A 16,586-nucleotide genomic window follows, 5' to 3' on the forward strand; every position below is an offset into this window, starting at 1 on the left:
ATATATAAATATTAATTGTGTTATCTACCTTCAACAGCTAATACAGCTTCAGTAAACTGTTTTAATGGTGTACCAATATCTATAAAATCTTCCACAACCTAAAATAAACAATAAAATATATTGATTAAGTCATACAATTATAACATAAAATATTACTTGAAAAAAAGCTTGTTACCTTGTTAACCAATGCATTTTGCACTTTTGATTTTAAGTCATATAATTTCGATGAAACAGTTCTTGCTAAAGCCTGTGCTTGTGGAGTAGATCCCTAATAAATTATTTAAAAAAATAAAGTATTGATCATTATTTATCATGATTTTTTATTTTATATTTAAAGCAATTCCTTAATCTCAAAACATTTTATTTTGTGAATGTTCCAACTTGCTTTAAAATGTTTCAAAATTAATTTCACAGTTTGTAAGAAGAAATTGTTCTTAACAACTCTTACAGAATCATTATACTTCTGATGATTTATTTAATTAAATATATATCTAAATGACTGTAAAAACATAAAATACTGTAGTTCTTAAAATAAAACAATCATATTTTTAAGTTTTATTCTCTAGATATTAATTTCTAAATGAATTTCATCTCTCAAAACTTCCACCTGTGTTGTAAAATCTTTTATTTTGTATTTAAATGTATTTTCCCTGCTTCTGCCCATAACAGATTAAAGAAGAAAATATATTTAAAATAAAAAATGAAAGATTTTATAAAAAAAAACATTAAGCTTTATTAGAAATTCATTGAAAAATTGGTGCTTAAAGAAGTAAAACTTAAAAATAAAACTTTTTACTGTAAGAAATGCTTTTCAGTTTAAGAATGGATGAAAAAGTGTCTAGGTGAAAAAATTTTCAGAAATTGGCAAAAATTTGTAAATTGTTTATTTTTGGAGGAATAAAGAATCCATTGCTACAGAATGTATTGTTGTCTTCTGAGATACATGTATTTAAAACATATTTTAATTACATTTTAATAAATTTATTATATATCAAATAAATTATTTTCAGTTAGGTTCCATTTTCTATAAACTATGAAACTTTATCCATTGTTGCACTTAATTATGAACAAGAAAGATACACTGTTTTCATGTTATTACAGCTTTTACTGGCTTAAATCCTGCATGAGGCACATAAGACTTCCGTAATTTTTTTTGCCACATTATTTCATTATCCTTCCAAAAACTTGGATTATGAGGTCTTTTCCTACCTTCAGTTTCCCTGTTTGCTTCAAATTTTGTCCTTGCTATTAGAAAAATCAATAATGTTTTAAATATAAAACCTTACACACAAAGCTGAACACATTTCACATAGAGACTGCCATTTTGAAAATTAGTGCTATTTAGCAATGTATGTTAACAAATTAGCAAATAATCTTTAAAATACAAGTATGTATTGTCTGTTTTATGGGAAACCACTATATAAAACCACTCCAGGAAATCAAAAAAATGAATAAATGAATGTGGTCTTAGGTATCTTATCCCATCAAATGCCTCAATTTATCCAAACAGGCTGTTTTTTTTTCTTCCACTCAAAGAGTTCCTGACTGAATGCCTCAGGCCATGGCAATAAGCACTCTGTCACTATATTCATAAAGGGTAACCAAACAAAAGTCGTCTTGTCCTTAGAAGTTTCTAGAAGAAATCAGAAGTGCAAACGTACAAAACAAAGTATGAAATATAAAAGGACAGATCGTTTATAGCCAGAGAGATTTTTGGCAGAAGACCTTTTACACCCTTTAGTACTGCTTTTAGTGTACTGTTTGTGGACATTGTGATAGTCGTTTTTGGAGAGTTTTTTCATGAGTTGGTATCATCATCTAAAAAGAAGTGTAATATGCTGATAGAATCAAAACTAGAAATTATTCATTGTTTTCACAAAGGAGAAAATGGAGTTTCTTTTGCCAGAAACTATAACATAGAAAAGGTGAAATATAGATATAAAACCCAACTGACAAGCCATCTTATAATTTGCACCTGACTTGATGCTGATGATAGGTCAAAGAAAAATGATGAAAGATACAAATGATACAACACATGACCGATCGCTTTATTTGTGGTTCTTCCAAAGAAGGAACAATGAGAAACTAATTTTTGACTTTTTATTACATGAAAAGGTGCAACATATGAATAGTCATTTGGGGCTCTCCTAATTTCAAAGACAGCAATGGTCAGGATTTCATGATGAAGGAGAGTTATCATGCTGCCACAACATGGTGCCAATTAATTCAATGAAAAATTCATAAAATTCATGAAAAGCAAGAGATAGTCAAAGATTATGTCTACAATGTTGACTATGAAACAAAGAAACTGGAAGATGCCATCCTAAAAGTTACTTGTTTTATGATGGGAATCTGCAACTCTTGGTTTTAGAAAAAAGAAAGAATGAATCACTGCATTGGCTTAAACACATTCCAGTTACTATTATTGGTATTTGGAAAGTCTAAAAAACCTCATTATTTCAAAATGTTTGTTGTCTGTATACTTACTGTTTACAAGGCACAAAAAATATGCATGGATGAACTCTGATCTTTTTTGTGAATGGTATTATGGTATACTATATACACTAAAGACTTTATACCAAGCATTAAATCATGAACCCTAAGGAAAACAAGGCAATGTTGCAGTTGCTTGCACCATGTCATCCATCAGCTGATATAATAAATGCAATTGTGATAACTTTGAGCTGATTTACCTGCCACCAAACATCACAGCATTAGTTCAACCAATGGATCAAGGCATTAACAAGAAACTAAAGAGGATGTACAGGAAACATGTTTTACTCTTAGCAGAAAATGTTAAATATTTTACTTTTACAGTGTTGCTTTTTACTTTCCTGGCTGTTATATATAACAGAGGGATAGTATGGCAATCAGTCAAAAAAATGACCCCCTCAAGATTTTTACGTTTTGGACTCAGGACACCTTGAAATGTCAAGAAATGCAAAAAAAGTTGTGGGTTTTCTATGTGTATGGATGTTAGTGTGTATATGGGGCAAATTTTGTTCACCCTCTTTAAAGCTTAATAACTCCTGTGCTTTTTGTCAAAAATTTCTGAAATTTTGCAGAGAGGTTTCTTTATTAAATTTTGGTGATTAAAGGTCGAGGGGCCGTGGAGATAAAGGAGGCTGTGTGTACTCCAGTAGAATCAGACTTAAATGACCATTTTACTCGTTATTAGCATTTACAATTTTTATAAAAGCCATCCCTACCCTCAAAATTAAGCTTTTTGCCATTTTATATTAGTTAAAAATATAAAAAGTTTTTAAATAAAATATGATAACAGATAGTGCTACCAAATGTTGCTGGGAAAGTTAAGCAACTGGTTACTGGATTTTTTTAAAAAGCTTGATGAAGGACTGCCACTATGTGTTGGCTGAAGCTTGGAAGTCATTAACAAAAGATAGGATAAGCTCTCTTCAGATCTAGAAGACTCAGAAGAAACTGATCAGAATGAAAAAGTCAACGAATTTATGGACTTGTTTCAACTGATATCCAACTTAAAGATTGTGACAAAAAGATGCATATGAATGACTAGTGAGTAGTAGTTTTTGAGTCTTAGCTAAGAATTAGAATATGGCATGTGTGAGTGAAACTAATAAATCTGTCAAAAAAAAAAAAAAAAAATGAAAAAGAGGATAAGTCAGAACAAAGCAAAATGTGTTCAATGCATGCTGAGGTATTTGCTACATTAAAGAAAGCAATAACATAATATAAACAGTAGTCAGTCTTCTCCTGCTCAACTACTTTGCTGTAAACAAATCAAGGATCTTACAGAAAACAAATAAAGTTCTAAATCTGTTCAGAGGAAATTTTAATAAAATTTATTTCTTTATATATAATATAATTTTTTGTTTAATGAAATTTTAATCATTTATATATAAACTAGCAGGTAGGCCCGGCGTTGCTCAGGCAAAAGTAACAATAGCGAAGATTAAGATTATTACGTTATAGTTACAAAAGAAAAAGAGTAATTTTATCAATGAACTAAGTATTTCTAAAGAAAGGTCGAATTTGAAAATTGAATGTTCTAATATTGTTCGATTTTCACGACGTGTTCTGATTATATCGTTCGGTTTTCATTGAATGTTCTAACGAAGAAAGGTCAAGAAAAAACGAACTAATCTGTTTAAATTTGAAAATCGAATATGTTCTAACATATTACTCTTTTTCTTTTTTCTTTTTTTTTTTCCAGCGCCCGTAAATCTTGCACGTCGTTTTCTCTTGTTTGCCATTGTTACTTAACACTTAGGGTACCAAATTTAAGTACCAAACTGTGTACCAAATTTCAACTTTCAACTCCTAACCGTTTTAGCGAAAATTAAGATTATTATGTTATAGTCAACCTTAACCATTTTCACAGAATGCAAGAATTGAGTCCCCCTGTTTCCAGACTAATTACAAAATTTTTAGATGGGTCTAAAAATATGTTCGATTTCCCGCAAAAACGAAAAAAACTGCATCTGTGTCTTGCATGTCGCTTTCTCTTAACAATTCCATTCTTACGTAACACTTCCATTGTTACATAACACTTTTATTGTTGACAATTCCATTGTTATGTAAAACTTCCATTGTTGATAGTTTCATTGTTGATGGAAGCCTTAATCCTGTCTCTCTCCCCCGTGGGGAGGAATTTCGATAAATCCCTTCTTAGTGTGCATTCTCGTGACGTACCCTAACTGTGTACCAAATTTCAACTTTCAACTCCTAACCGTTTGGGCTCTGCACTGATTATTATTATTATTATTATGTTGGGTTAAGTGAGATATACTCGGTTAACACCGGTGGCTGTGCACTATGCCGGACCAAAAACCGACATTAAAGAAAGCAATAACATAATATAAACAGTAGTCAGTCTTCTCCTGCATAGTAACCAAAGCAAGAAACCAAGGCATAGTAACCAAAACAGAAATTAAAGAAGTGTATCAGTGTGTGTGTCTGTATTCAGGAATTTTCTCACAATATGACATGTATTCAATATAGTGGCCTTCTGTAGTGTGATGTATGTGTTTCTATTCAATTGTAATGTGCCCAGGCTTTTGTGTAGTGTGTGTGGTATGACACCTGTAGAGGAGAGAACAACAGGTACAATAAGCACCCTATCCGTCCTCCACAGATGCCTTATTTCCTGGACGAGTTCTGTGTACTTGCTAATTTTTTCAGTGCATGCGTTTTGTATATTGTGAGTGTTTGGAATGGATATGTCTATAATGTATGTGATTTTATTGTGTTTGTCAATGAATGTGATGTCTGGTCTGTTGTGGTAAATTGTTTTATCTGTGATTATGGCTCTGTCATAGTACATTTTGTGTGTGTTGTTTTCCAATACTGTCTGCGGAATGTATTTGTAGTATGGTTCGTAGATGTCTACTAATTTGTGTTTCTTTGCAAGCTCTTGATGTATTATATTTGCTACTTGATTATGTCTGTGTAAATAATCTGTCTGTGCCAAGAGCTTGCAACCAGAGGTGATGTGTTGTATAGTTTCTGGCATGATGTGACATTTTCTGCATGTGTCATTTGTGAGTGTTGCATCTTTGAGTATGTGTTTTCTGTAGTTTTTAGTATTTATGACCTGATCCTGTATGGCGATCATGAATCCTTCCGTCTCCCCAAAGAGGCATCCCCGAGCTAACCAGCTGTTTGATGCAGTTTTGTCAACAAAATCCTGGGCCAGATCATAAGGATGCCTGCCATGGAGTGCCTTTCGAGCCCACGATTGCTTAATGGTGTCTATGCTTTTTATATGTTGTGTTGTGTCCATATGATGTGAGTGTAAGTTTAATGGTGTGTTATTCGAGTCTGCTAGAGTTACTGCTTTATGTAATTGTGATGTTTCTTGTTTTTTATAGAAAAACTCTCGCAGTGACTGTATTTGTTTGTAGTGAAGGTTAACTATGTCAATCAGGCCACGTCCGCCATCTTTACGTGGAAGGGTTAATCTTTCTGTGGCAGATTTAGGATGATGTTGTTTATGCTTAGTAAGTGTTGTTCTTGTTTTCCTTTGGAGTTGTTCAAGATCTGTGTGAGTCCAATGTATAACTCCAAAAGAATATGTGAGTACTGGGATGACATATGTGTTTATTGCTTTAATTGTGTGTTTTGCATTTAACTGTGTTCTGAGAATAGCATTTAACCTACTTTGGTATTCTTTAATTAATCTTTGCTTTATTTGTGTATGTTCTGTTAGTTTGGCCTGTTGGAATCCTAAATACTTGTAGAACTCGCCCTCTTCCATGGATTCAATAACGTCTCCATTTCCAAGTGCAAAATCTTCTTTCTTCAGGATTCCTTTTTCTATATGAACTGTTTTGCATTTATCTAGGCCAAATTCCATTTGTATGTCCTTGGTGTATGAATGTGTGATTTGTAGGAGTTGATGAAGTTGTTTTTGTGTGGATGCATAAAGTTTTATGTCATCCATGTACAGTACATGAGATGTGACAGTGTAAACTGTGTTGTTTTTTCATGTCTGATATTGTAACCATATTGCGTGTTGTTTAACATGTTGGATAATGGGTTCAGAGCTAAGCAGAACCAGAGAGGACTCAAGGAATCTCCTTGAAAAATTCCTCGCCTAATAAAAATTTGGTTTGTTTGTATGCAAGTGTTACTAACCCTGAGATGTAGTGTTGTTCTCCAGTGCTGCATAGTGTTTTGAAAGAATGCAATGAGTGATGGATGTATTTTGTACATATGCAGAATATGTAGCAGCCAACTGTGTGGAACGCTGTCGAATGCTTTTCTGTAGTCTATATAAGCCATGTGTATGTTTCTGTGTTGTTTGTGTGCTTGCCGTAGAATGACTGAATCTATGAGTAACTGTTCTTTGCATCCCTTGTGATTTCTACGGCAACCTTTTTGTTGTTCTGTTAGAATGTCGTGTTCTTCAATATGTTTGTATATTTTGTTTGTGATACAGGATGTCAATAATTTGTACAGTGTTGGGAGACATGTAATTGGTCTGTATTGTGTGGGGTCTGTGGTATTGTTGTTTTTAGGTTTCATGTAGGTGATGCCCTGAGTAAGAAAATTTGGCATGTCCTGTGGATTGATGATAATGCATGTTAGGTGTTTAGCTAGTTCCTGGTGCAGTGATGTGAACTTTTTGTACCAGAAATTGTGAATGTTGTCTACACCAGGTGTCTTCCAGTTGTGTGTTCTGTTAACAGTGTATTGGAAATCATGTATGTTTATTTCAGCACAGGGCATAGTTGGTATGTTGTGCAAGTTTCTGTTCTCCTCCTCGATCCAGCCTGCATCAGCATTATGCGTGACAGCACTGGACCAAAGAGAAGACCAATATGTTGTGAGTTCTTCTTCTGTTGGTGTGCCACTGTGCTGTGTATCAGTGTTTGCTTTGTTATTAACTTGTCTGTAAAAGAGTTTTTCATTGTTTGTAAATAATTTATTTTGTTGTTTTCGTAGTGTACATGTTTTGTATCGTTTGAGTCTACGTGCTTTGGCAGCAAGTTTTTGTTTTAGTGTATCAATGTATTCTGTAATGTGTGTGTTGTGATGTTCATGTTTTGTGTGTGTTTTTATTTTCTTGAAAATGTTTTTGAGCTGTTTCCTTAATTTGGGTGTTATGTTGCTTTTAGTGTATTGTGTCAGCCTGCCTAATTGCTGTCTAATGTCATTTATTTGTATTTCTATTCTTCTCTGCCAGGCAGGCTTGTGATAGTATTGTGTTTTCTGTGTATTTGTCTGTGACTGTACTTTCAGTCCATGGTGTGTCACTACTGTGACTGCCCCAGCATAAACTAATGTATGAATGTCTGCGAGTGTAGAAATTGAATGAATGTAGTGTGGTATTAAGTGAGTGTTTACATAATTTAGTGTTTTTCCTACTTCCTTTGACATGTTGATTTTTGGTATTCGTGGTCGTTGTGTGGGATCTGTGCCTGTATATTTAGTGAGTGTTTCCTGAAATATAAGTGAGAGCGTATTAACTAAATTCATGTCTATGTTATCAGTGATGGACAAGGAAGTGTCTGTAGTATCATTAGTGGTAATTGTTGTATGTGTGTTATTATCAATGCTTGTTGCTGGATTATCCTGACAGGTTACATGATCTTCATTAATGTTAGATGTTTCTGTCTGTTGATGTATTTGATCAGCAACCTGTTGTTTGATAAGTTCAAGTGTTGTTTGTGGAATAAGGTTGTTGTGTATAATTGTTCTTTTTTGATCAACAACCCTTTGTTCAGTGACAGTGAGGTGAGGATATTGTTGTGTGAATTTATGGTGTAGTTGTTGTCTGTATGCTGTCATGTTTGTTTCAAGTTTTGTGATTGTGTAATAAGTACGGATGATAAACTCGTTCATTTCTACTGTCCATTTCATCTGTTGGCGTGGTTTTCCAGCCTTTGTGGTCTGTGGATGCATTGCCACAGAAACACGAAGGCTGGGTTGGTTCCTCACATCTGTTGAGGGCATTGCAGTAGCCATGCTTGGGCCGGTGCTGCTTTCGCCACCGGTAACCAGGGAGGACTGTGGCCTATTTTTCGAACGTGAGCCTCTGCCTAACTCACGAACGCGGACCTTGTTAACCCGGGCGACGTTCGAGCCGGTATCACATTTAGATCTGGTTACTACCATGATACGTTTCTCCACAGAATGTGGCTGTGTGGTCACTCTTAGCTTCATTTCTCCCCATAGACCTTACTGGCATGGGTATCCCTACCAGGAGCTTGTGCTCCAGCCTGCATTGCCCTATGGATCAGTAAAATTACTGGGCTCTCCCACCACGACCAGGTGGTGACCATGGGAGAGTTATTGTTATTGTTATTGTTATTGTTATTATTATTATTATCAACTCGTCTCGATTATATATATAGATAGGAAATCTATGTCCTATTATTACAGTTATAGTTTAATAAATTTTCAAACACATCATTATAGTTGATTAGTTTGAAATATTTTAATAGAGAGGTTGTGCCCGAAGATTTCAACATTTGGAACGTCGAGCATGATTCCACTGATGCTCCAAATGCCATTGTCAAACTTCTAGGCTTACAAGAAGGCGGTGCTGAATGTCCGATGTACACATTTTTGCATTGAAAACTCTGGCCACAACCTCGCTAGTATTAAGAATAAATAAACTTGTATCCATCAGAAAAATTAAATTTATATCACTAGAGATTAATTTTCAAGTTAATAATTCTAATGAATAAATCTTATTTCAATATATTTAAATATATTATTACATTAATTTAAGTAAAACATTTTTATATGCTTACCTGGCCATGTTTACACATATCTGCTAACTGTCTTGATAACAAATCCACATCATTACAAAGATGATAAATTTCAGCTCTTTCATGGGGATTGCAACTTTCAGCAACTCGTTTTCCTTCTTCTACAATTAATTTTATTGCTTGAAGACCTACAAAATAAGTTTTAATATGCAAATAAATATCCATATTTGTTTATTTAAAAACAGAATAAAGGTAATAAAAATTTTAATTTCCAAACATTTCTGACACTGAATTTTTTTCTCATTTTACCTTTTTTTAATGTTTACTTCTGTTATAATTTTTATATTATTTAAGAAGATTGGAATAAAATAAGAAAAACTCATAAAATATAAAATGAATATTGCATTTCTAATTGTATTTTTTTTTTCTGCTGCAAAACATTTATTCCAATGAGTAGTAGTAAAATTCTATTATTTATTAAAGCTTGTCATTCACTGAACTTACCAAGTCCTTTATCATCATAACCAGGTGTATTCAGCCAACGCTGAGCTTGTTCAACTCTTCCAATCATAGTATGTGCTGGCTGTTGAATGCCGCTTCGATCCATATTAAGTATGGCTTGACTGATAGCATTATTTAGATCATTTAATTTCTGGCTGACAGCTTGCGAAAGAGATCGAGCTTGAGGGGAAGATCCCTGAGATAGAATAACTTATTGTAAAATATAAATTAATTGTGCTGTTATTCGTTAAAAAAAAAGAAAATTACATACCTTTCCTTGTTGTCTTAGATCACACAGAGTATTAGTCATAGTAATAACATCATCGGATAATTTTTTTAATGTATCTCTATCTAGAGGAAGAGCTCTCTCTGCTACTTTTTGTGCATAATTTAAAATTTGTCGGACTGACTTTTCTCCAATGCCACCAGTGAGAGCAACAGGATCTGCTAGCCATTCATGAGCCGTTTGAAGTTTTCCAGTAATGGCATTCTTTTATCAATAAAAAAAATAGACAATAGATTAAAAATTCATAAAGTTAATGGAAATTTATGTAAAAAATATAAGAATTAGATTTACCTGAGCTCTTTTCATTGCTGTTAAATTATCAGCTTCCCATTCATCCTCATCATAAGTAGTTAATTGAAGGACTCTAATAATTTCATTTATTTCATCTGTCATTCTTTGAGACAGATAATTTCTATTTTCTGCTGCTTCATCTGCACCTTTTCCACCTAAAAAAAGCAAATTAATTTGTTACAAATATTACAGTCTAAATTTATTTATCATTCTTTTAATTACAAAGAGATGCTATTGTATGTATATATATGTACAGTCAAACCTGTTTTTATGCGGTCTTTTTTGTGCGATTTTTTATTTGTGCGATTTTTTATGCGATTTTTTTTGTGCGGTATAGTTGGCACTAGTCTCGTGCAATTTGTCATGTCTCACGTTGACTTATTATAGCTAAATAAACTTATTATAGCATAAATGAACTTATTATAGTAATATTATTGCATGAATATGCGAAAAATGAAATAATTTATTTTTTAAGTCAACAAAACACCACCTGGACAAAAATATGTAAAACAGACGATAGACAAGATGATGCAGTCAAGTGCTGACATCTGTTGTCAATAAATTCTATTTCGTACGGTTTTGAGTTATTTTCTATGTGAGACTTTTTTTATGCGGTCTCTATTGACCGCATAAAAAAAATATTTTTTTAATTGTGTTGCGAAAAACTATTTTTTATAGCCAGTCGTGAAGTTTCGTGCGATTTTTTTTATGCGGTCCCTATCCACCGCATAAAAACAGGTTTGACTGTATATATTTTTCATTTACGTATGTAACTGAATCAGAAACTTAGAAATTTAAGAAATGGGTTTTTTACAATTTATTTTGTTTATTTATTTATTTGCAAAACATCTAATTTCTAAAAAAGAATTAAAACTCACCCAAAAGTATATAATTACCCAGTGGGGTTCTCAAACTTTTTTGATTCTAGGTGCCCTTGCTAAATGCAGATTTTCCCAAGACACCCTACATCAAATTCTAACAAGTACATTATAGAAATTCTAACAAGTACATTAAATTCTAACATTATAAAAATTTTATAACATTTTGTGGTGCCCGTGAGGAAGCCGTGGCACCTAGGGCACTGCGATGCACACTTTGGGAACCACTGTAATAACCAATTTATCAAGCAACTCATTTTTGTTCATTGAAAATTTTGATGCTACTTTTTCTTAATCAATCTTTGCTAAATTTTGGATATGCCTCATATAGTGTGAAATATAATAATCAGTTAATTAATTGCATGTATATCTTAGTAATAGCAGCCACAGTAGCCAAATTGTGCCTTGCAACTTGCATACAGCTTTTCTACATCCTTACTGCAGCTCCTGTATGCTTATACAATTTCTTTTCATAAACTTGGTACATCAGTGATGTAACTGAGGGGACAAGGGTGGGCATGTGTCACAGGCACTCCAAAATCAGTTTGTAGAATTTTTTATAATTAATGTTAAATCAGGCTTACCAGGTATGAGGTTTAGTCCAGGTGCCAAAACTGTTTGATATGGTCCTGATACTAATTATACATAACAAACTTACAAAAATATTACATGACTATTATGTAGTGTGATACACAACGATCATAAGCACAACTTGCAACTTTATCTTGAATGGGTAATTGAAAGCTAAGGATATGTTCATAAAGTCAAAGGAGTTAAATGAATGTTTTCTTAGCTGGTCATAAAATATCAGTGGGGTAAAGTAACAGTGATATCTACTGTAAAACAATGATAACTATGTATTTTAACTATATACAGGTATAATATAAAATACTGTTTTCACTTGAGAATGTATCTCTCATGTATTTCTGATAGGTTATGTATGACTCCTAGCAAGTTACAGTTTGGCCATCTTTGGTATATATAATATCCCAATTAAAATTATAGTTTTATTTTAATTTGTGTTTATAATTTAAATATCAATTTAAATTATCTACCTTGAGAATAAATCTGGACAAATATTTTCATGCTACATATTAAAATTGGAGCAAGGGTTTTTACAGATTCAAGACACCGAATCAATATTTCTCGATGCACTTGATGAGTAAGTTCTTTCTCTCTAGCATCTACATCTCTTGACACTTTGGTTAGGCAGGGACTTAAATCCTAATTCAATTAGAAAAATAATCATCATTATATATTTTATTATTATATTATAATAATATTTAAAAATTTGAGTGACTGAATTATTAGCATATTATCTATCAAAGCCATATTTTACAATTCTAATTGTTATTTATTTTATCTGTGTCATATATTTTCATTTTAAGAAAAATGGAAAGAATTAAAATAATAAAGAAAAGATAAATTTAATTAGTCTAGTGCTTTTTTATTTACAAGAATGTTTTTAGCTTATACAATTTGGCATTTAATTTCAGAATATACTGTGTGATCAAAATTAAAGATTTAATGCTGTATAGAGACTTATTTAGCAGTCCAAATGCAAGCAAATCTGGTATGGTGACATTTCAGGACTTGCAGAAGATATTTATGTAAAAAAATTAATACCAGAACTCACCACTATAGCACTTTTGGCACTACAAGCAACAAACATTTTATTTGTACAAGATACTTAAACTATAAAGAGATTAGCAATGCAGGGTATATGTGATCCCTATTCAGTTGTTTAAACCATTGTTAGGATGAAGTTATAGAGGACTAAAAAAAATGGATTTTCCATTTGTAGGTCATGGGGAAGCTGCAGCAGGTCTGTGTGGTGGCCGCTGCAGAAAAGCAGGTCCAGGGTAGTAGCCTCCAGAAAAAAATTTTTTAATTTAAAAACTTTTTAAGGATACTGGATAAAATGAATGAAGAACTGTAGAATTATTCAATTGCATGCGTAATGCAGTGCTGCTTACTTATGTGGGTACCGAGGAGGGACGACGAGGTCAGACCTCTGTCTAATTTCAACTAACAAGTTGGAGGGACTTGCCCACGAGTCAGAGATGGCTTATTTGTTGGTAGAGATCCCGTAGGGTCGGGACTACTTTTCATCCGGTCGAGTGTAGGAGGAAAGGTGGAGTCGTGGTAAGGCGATAAGCGAACATTCGAGCAAACCAGACACCATGTAACAGGATAACAACGATTTAATGAAAAAAATACGTTACAAAAATCTGACATTAAAGGGGTGACATATATAAAAAGATATATATCTATCCCTACCAGGCAAGGAGAAAGAGAGCTTACATAGATGGGTTCCATACCTCTTAGACAATCAGTATTTCTAATATCCTGTCGGTCACAAGGATCGATAATTCGTTTAAAGGGAAGGGTCAGTAACTCTTGCGGCACAAAGTAAAATTTTTCGTTAGGCACAAAGGACAAGATGGACTAGATCGTGACTCGATCTAGGTCGATGACTGACTCCCCGCGAGGGGGGGAAGGAAGCATCTTATATAGCCTTTCGCTGGGAAAGTTGGTCACTTGAATGTGCTTAGGCCATAGGTGTTCCCGGGATTGGAAACAATACAGCAAATTTGGGCGCTAACTATAAACTTAAGTTGCAAGATGATCTGTACTCAGCGTAAGAACAATGGATAGTTGACAGTTATACGGCCGGGGACGCATATTTTCTCGGCCAGGACCGTTTTAGGCAGAATGTTTATAATAGGAAAAATTTCAATTAAAAATAGGGAACAATTATTATAATTTTACGTTCAGGGGGATTTCCAGATCTCACACTTATACTGGCCCATTTTTCTAAGTAATGGGGTGCTTTTAAAATACTCAGCCAAATAATGAATTACCCAGTAAAACTAGTAAATTATAATCTTGACAGAATTTTTTACAACAAATCTGCTGACTATGAACAGGTAATATTAATAAGAGTGCCAAATCAATGATTTTTACACACTACAATATTTTCAGAATGACAGTATATCTTCTGTATATTCAGCAGTGCCATTGTCCTCATTCTGAAGGTGTAAAACCTGAAGGTAATGAACAGCATGTTAAATGGCTGGCCAAAATTGATCCTCTATGATGCTTTTCACATGTAGTATGATACTTTCTTTCAAGGCTGCCAAATTTCCAACATGTCATTGATAAACCTCACTTTTTAATCTTTTCACCAGCGGGTTTGGTTCTTGCTTGGTACAATTTAGTGACAAGTTAATAATGTTAAGGGTAAAGTTATCAAGTACAATAAATTCTTGAGAGGACCAATATTAGTGAAAATAGGGATTAAAAGTTCTCATTTGTGCTAGTGAAGGGTTATGTGTCCTTTCAACCAAAAATCACATGGATTAAAATCACATGGCTTACAGTGCCAAAAGAGTTTTGATATTGGATAATCATTTATAATAATATAGCTTTATGAATTTATATTTTATACATTAAAATGTTTTAATTTTTAACAACATTAATAAAATTTTTAATATCTATTCAAACTTTTTCTTATACAATTTATTTTACTATTAACTGAAATGACTAATTTTCTAAATAATATACTGTAACCTAAGTAATGTATAGGATTGAATTTAGTATAAAATTAAAATTATGTTATTCTGTTATTTTAGTCAAAAATGAGGTAAGTGTTGAAATTTTTCTAAGTAATATTCAAATAACTTTGCATGTATTCTGTATATGCAATGGTGTTTGTTGTAATGGGGACAGTAATCATATGTTTCAAAGGAATGCTATTGTATAATTTTTAAAAATAAATAAATAAATTTTATTATAATGATGATAAATTATTTTACCTTTACAAATTGGACAAGATCTTCCATACTTTCGATTACTTCTGCCACTGCAAGATAATCCAAAACTTTTTTGCACTCGTGAATTATTTTTCTTACTTCAGACTCATCAAAACATAATAAAAGTGCCGAAGTTCCTTGTAGAATGCCTTTTATGTAATAATTTTAATAATTAGAATTTTTAAAGGTTATTTTATTAATGACTATATCAATACCAATAGATTTCATTTTGAACAGACATAATTAGATATATTACAATATTTACCTCTTGATCCTTCAATGAGTGTTTTTCTTGCTGGTTGAGAAAAAGGATCTGCTTTTAGCATTTGAGATGCTTCTTCCAAAAGTTTGGATGCCTGCTCAACTCTCTGGAGAGCTGAAGGCATATCTTGCCTTAATATCATATCATCACTGCTATTAATTGTATCTCTTCCAACCTAGATTTCAATAAAATGCTGATGAAAAATATTCAGTAATAGGAAACTAAAATTTTAATATTTAATTGTTTTCTTTATTTCTTTACAGGTATTTAATTAAAATTCTGAATAAATTACTCAATTATTTGATTTTAAAAATCAAATTAAGATGTAATGCTATATATAATGTTCTGATGAATATTCTTTTTAATGTATGCTGAATATTTATAATAATAATTTTAACAGCTGCTACATACAGATGAATGTTTATAGTAACAACAATAATACTGATATTTATAAATATTTCATATTACAATTTTCACATCTTCTCCTCACAAATCTTCAATTCATCTCACAAATTTTAAATTTTATATTAACTAAAACTTTATGACAAAATAAAAAACTTTGATATAATAATCTTTATAACTGTTTCTTAATATTACCTTTATTAAATTAGCCACCGCTTTGCTAACAGCTTGAACTGGTCTCGACAAATCTGGCATAGCATTTCCATCTTCGGCTTCTTCATGTAAAATCACCAGTCTAGATACCTGTATAATATTTTTAATATATTTATACTTATTTTCTCCTTCATTAACTCAATATTAGAATTTTTCACTGGATTTTTTAGAATTTCTTAATAATAATTATTTTATAGAGTTTTATGCACTAAATTTCAGTTTAAAAATACAAACAATAATCAATATTATACAATTTTAATTGATTCATATTACAGATGCACCAATAATAATTTTAATTATAAACTGCCATTTGATTTATTAATTTTAATAATTAGCTAATAACCAATATTTCATTTTGGTTAATGATATAATGCAAATATTTTAGCTTTAAATGCATTCTTAATATGTTACGTTTAATAATAAATTTAAAAAAACAAAAGCCTGTTTAAATATATTTTATTATAACAACTACTTCAAACAAAAATTATTGTAATAAAATTTTATCAGTTGATAAATTCTAAATTAAAAAAGACAAAAATATAGATATCATAGGCTGTAAAATTAGCAGCACAAATTATCTAGTGTAACATGTCACATAAAAGACTTAATATCTATTTAAGGGCAGGCTGTCCAAGACCTATAAGATGCATGCAATAATGTACAGTACATTTAACTGGTTAACTGGTATTAAATGGACAACTTACAGGTCTCGTATGCAATATTATGTGTATAATTTTAATG

General features: G+C 32.1%; 1 protein-coding gene across 3 annotated transcripts in view; it reads right to left on the reverse strand.

The window, feature by feature from the left end:
• Vinc (vinculin) overlaps positions 1–16,586 on the reverse strand; it is a 34,807-nt gene that overhangs the window by 11,689 nt on the left and 6,532 nt on the right. For all 3 annotated transcript variants that reach the window (XM_067268591.1, XM_067268590.1, XM_067268592.1), the window contains exons 2-11: positions 15,828–15,935; positions 15,234–15,405; positions 14,972–15,117; positions 12,209–12,377; positions 10,276–10,430; positions 9,970–10,188; positions 9,702–9,894; positions 9,240–9,385; positions 176–268; positions 29–98 (exon numbers count right to left, since the gene is read on the reverse strand). In XM_067268591.1, the coding sequence (XP_067124692.1) occupies positions 29–98; positions 176–268; positions 9,240–9,385; positions 9,702–9,894; positions 9,970–10,188; positions 10,276–10,430; positions 12,209–12,377; positions 14,972–15,117; positions 15,234–15,405; positions 15,828–15,935 (1,471 nt within the window). The remainder of the gene's footprint in view (positions 1–28; positions 99–175; positions 269–9,239; positions 9,386–9,701; positions 9,895–9,969; positions 10,189–10,275; positions 10,431–12,208; positions 12,378–14,971; positions 15,118–15,233; positions 15,406–15,827; positions 15,936–16,586) is intronic.

Source organism: Centruroides vittatus, unplaced genomic scaffold (genome assembly GCF_030686945.1).
Source record: "Centruroides vittatus isolate TY-2023 unplaced genomic scaffold, ASM3068694v2 contig_329, whole genome shotgun sequence".
Taxonomy (NCBI): Eukaryota; Metazoa; Arthropoda; class Arachnida; order Scorpiones; family Buthidae; genus Centruroides; species Centruroides vittatus.